The sequence below is a fragment of the Neopelma chrysocephalum genome, unplaced genomic scaffold (genome assembly GCF_003984885.1).
Source record: "Neopelma chrysocephalum unplaced genomic scaffold, ASM398488v2 Primary Assembly neopelma1_186346, whole genome shotgun sequence".
Taxonomy (NCBI): Eukaryota; Metazoa; Chordata; class Aves; order Passeriformes; family Pipridae; genus Neopelma; species Neopelma chrysocephalum.
This window is the reverse complement of record NW_020938936.1, coordinates 1-3764: the sequence shown is the minus strand read 5'-3', so window position 1 is coordinate 3764 and position 3764 is coordinate 1. Positions and strand designations below refer to the sequence as shown.

The window sequence follows — 3764 nt, the reverse complement described above, 5'->3', positions numbered from 1 at the left end:
CCCCCCCCCCCCCCCCCCCCGGGCCTCACATGGCGGCGGCGGCGGCTGGCGGCGGCGGGCGCTCCTGCGGGCGGTGCTGCGGGGCGGCGGCGCTGCGGGCGCTCCTGCGGGCGGTGCCGGGGGTCGGCTCCGGGGTGCGGGGGGGGGGGGCTCCGGGGGCGGCTCCGGGGGCTCCGGGCGGGCTCGGGGCTCGGCGCGGCCTCGCTCCCACAATGCCCCGCGCGCGCTCGGCCCGTGGTGACGCAGCAAAATCCCCGCGCGCGCCGCCACCGCCTCCTCCCTCCCTCCCTCCTCGCGCCGCCGCGCCCGCGCCGCGCATGCGCCGGGAGGGCCCCCCCGCCCTTCCGCGCCTTCCAGCAGCTTCTGGGCGCGCGTGCGCGGTGCGGCCGCGGGGAGCGGAGGGAGGGGGGGGCCGGGACGGGACCCCCCCCAATATGGACGCGGCCCGGGCCTTGTTCAGAGCTCGGCACGTCCCCGCTCCAGCCGCCTCGCAGGGGCCCCTGAGCCTCCTCCTCTCCGGGCTGAGCCCCCCCGGCTCCCTCAGTTCTCCAGCCCCTTCCCCAGCTCCGTTCCCAGCTCTGGACACGCTCCAGCCCCTCAGTGTCTCTCTTGCCTTGAGTGCCCAGAACTGGGCACAGCCCTGGGGGGCCTCAGCCCTCACAGTGCCCACATCATGGCTGGCACAGCCCAGGGGCCATTGGCCTCCTTGGCCTCCTGGGCACACCTGGGCTCATGTGCGGCCGCTGTCACCGGCACCCCCAGGGCCTTTCCCACCTTTCCAGCCGCTTCCCCCAGGCTGAAGTGCTCCATGGGGATGGTGTGACCCAAGGGCAGCACTTGGCACTTGGCCTTGTTCACCCTTCCCCCCATTGGCCTCGGCCCTCGGATCCAGCCTGTCCCGATCCCTCTGCAGAGCCTTCCTGCCCTCCAGCACACCCACATCCCACCCAACCCACATCCCACCCAGCCCACATCCCACCCAGCCCACATCCCACCCAACTCGGTGTCATCCGTGAACTGACTGAGGTGCCACTGGATCCCCTTGTCGAGATCACGAGTGAAGGTGACCCTGACACGGCCCCATGGAATGTGTCCCCACCCCTTTCCGAGTGGGTTTTAACCCCAAGGAGTGTCCCAGCTTTTCCAGGAAGATGCTCTGGGAGACAGTATCAAAGGCTTTACTGGCGTCCAGGCAGACACATCCACAGCCTTTCCCTCTTCCACGACACGCCGCCGTCCCGGGCTCGTGTCCAGCCGTCCTTTGGGGCAGGAAGGAAATGAGGGAACGGGCAGGTGGTGTCAGGACGGGGTATCGGGGCCGGGATCTTCCCGGGAGGAAGCCTCCACCCTGGGGCCAGGGCTCCCAGGAAAAGGGAGGGCAGCAAACCACCACCACGGAGCAGCGAGTGTTTCACCAACAATAAGCCACAACTTTTATTAACCGATAGAAATAGTACAAATTTTAAATTTAGCTGTATTTTAGTCTTCTCTGAAACACCAAAAAAGGCTCCTCCCTCCGGCGGCTACATCGTCAGCTCCTGTGGGGAGAGGGGGGGTGGTCAGGAGCCAGCCAGGAGCCCCCCAGAGCCCCCAGGACACCCCAAACCACTCACCATTATCGCGTTTACGATGTCGTTGCTGTTGTTCTTGAGGGCTCGCACGGCCTTGGCCCGCGACACGTTTGCCTGTGACATCACCAGCTCGATGTCTTTCACCTCCACACCCGTCTCGTCAACCTGCAGGAGAGACTGAGATCGGTGCCAGCTCCGGGCCTGGCACAGCCCGAGACTGCCTGGATTGGGGAGGCTCCTGCTCCACCCACAGGGATGGGAGCTGGGAGGCCAGAGCTGCGCTGCACAGACCCCCCAGGGAAGGGCTCCACGCTCTCCCTTTGCCACCACGGATGAAGGAAAGGAATCCCTGGATTATCCCAAAGCAGAGCTGCCCGGCCCCGCAGACAGGCTGGGGAAGGCATTACCTCCTCTTCCTCGCTCTCCTCCTGCACGGTGGGGGTCTGTGTGTTTTCCTGGATGTTTGAAACAGGTTCTCCTTGCACTTTGAACTTTTCGGCAGCTGCCAGCTGGGCCTGCTGGGACAGGTCTTCGATCTGCAGGAGGGAAAGGAGCGGAGCTGAGGCTGGTCCTGGGTGGTGCCAGCACATCCCACGGCTCTGCCACGCGGCCCAGCCCTTGGCACGGTCCCCAGGGACTCGTGGTGGGAGCCACACGGTGCACAGGTGACAGCAAGGGACCTGCTGGCCCCCAGGTGCTGCCAGGGTGGGCTCACCTTGGCCTCCCCAAAGACAATGTAGGTGTCTGACGCCGGGCTCTTGTACACGTCTGGCTTTGTGATGACAAACAGGATGTTCTTGGATTTGCGGATGGTGACCCTGGTGACTCCCGTCACCTGGCGAAGGCCCAGTTTGGACATTGCCTGAAAAACACCAGGGGAAGGTCAGCGAGGGAAGGAAGAGCTCCAGATGCCCGGATGTGCCCACTTCTCTCTCCAGAGCCCGGGTCCAGTGGGATACACATGGAAACGTGCCTTTAGTGAGCAGCATTCCCGGGTGTCAGGCAGAGTGAACGCTCCAGTCCCGGGACTGGTGAGATGCCCAGCACCACCTCAAGCCCTGGGGCTGCCCAGCAGGGACAGGTGAGGCCCGACCCCCCCTCACCTTCCGAGCTTTCTTCTCGCTCCGGCTCTGTTTTGCTTTGCTGACGGGTTCTTCATCTATTTCGGCTGCTGCCGCGAGCTGTGGGGAGAGACAACAACAGGGAGCCGTGACCACCCCGAGGTGACACAGGAAAGCACCCACAGGGACCCTGATCCACCACGTGCCCCCTGCCCTACCTGTGCCTGCTGTGTCGTGGCCTGTGTGGAGTCTTGCTCTTCGAGCTCTGGTACAGATTCATCGCTGTCGGACTCTGTTCCAGACCCTGCAGGAACACACACACACCCCCCTCACTCTTCCCACCTCGGGCAGGTCCAGGGGATGCAGCTGCTTTGGTGCAGCCTTTGCTGCTGGTTTCCAGTGCAGTCACCAGTCAGCCCAGTTAAGTGGTGCGCCCCAAATGCCATCAGGAGCCGTCTCGGCACCCCAAACACCATCAGCAGGGTGGCACAGGAGCCTGTCCCCAGGCTCTCGCCATGGTAGGAGCCCCACGGATGCCCGGAGGGTCTGGAATGCCGAGCCCCCTGAGGAAGCTCCAGCCTGAGGCACCAGGAGGAGTGTGGGTGGCACTCCTGGGGTGGCAGCAGCCCAGTGTGACGGGCGCCCTTGACACACAGCCCCACTCACTGAGCCCTCGGGGCTGCTGCACGTCCATGGCTTCACCACAGGGATCATTTGGGATTACCCTGATGCCCACCATCTGCAGTGCCACCACCACCACTCGTGACCCCTGGCACAGCCGTGCCCAACCACGCGAGTGACCGAAGCAGAGCCGGGTGTCCCCGGCCTCGGGGGTGGCCGGGATGCTCCCATGCAGCCATTACCTGGATCCAGTCCTGTTTCCCGCTCTGGAAAAGGGCCTCCGTGCCCACGGCACACAGAAGCCCTGGCAGAGCCCTCTGCGGGTGCCGGGATGTGCCCGGGGTTCCCAACGCTTCAGGCAGAGCGCGGGGACGGCACCGGCGCTGCCGGACGGACACGGGGACACCACGAGGACACCACAGGCGGCCAGGACGGGCCCGGGGCAGCTCTGCCCGAGCCCCCGCGCGCAGCAGCCCCGCTCGCAGTGCCCATGCCACAAGCCACGCCGTGC

At 65.7% G+C, this 3764-nt stretch overlaps 2 protein-coding genes across 2 annotated transcripts in view; both read right to left on the bottom strand.

Moving 5' to 3' along the window:
- LOC113962942 (prostaglandin E synthase 3) overlaps positions 1 to 74 on the bottom strand; it is a 7744-nt gene extending 7670 nt beyond the window's left edge. The window contains exon 1 of the mRNA XM_027673740.1: positions 30 to 74. Within this exon, the coding sequence (XP_027529541.1) occupies positions 30 to 31 (2 nt within the window). The 5' untranslated portion in view covers positions 32 to 74. The remainder of the gene's footprint in view (positions 1 to 29) is intronic.
- A 1333-nt stretch (positions 75 to 1407) lies between these two features.
- On the bottom strand, positions 1408 to 3326 carry LOC113962943 (nascent polypeptide-associated complex subunit alpha). The gene is made up of 7 exons (XM_027673741.1): positions 3299 to 3326; positions 2851 to 2960; positions 2675 to 2752; positions 2287 to 2433; positions 1979 to 2107; positions 1614 to 1736; positions 1408 to 1538 (listed from the first exon to the last, which is right to left on the bottom strand). Exons 1-7 carry the CDS (start codon positions 3324 to 3326, stop codon positions 1524 to 1526), a joined length of 630 nt encoding a protein of 209 aa, XP_027529542.1. The 3' UTR covers positions 1408 to 1523.
- Between the last annotated feature and the right edge of the window lie 438 nt (positions 3327 to 3764).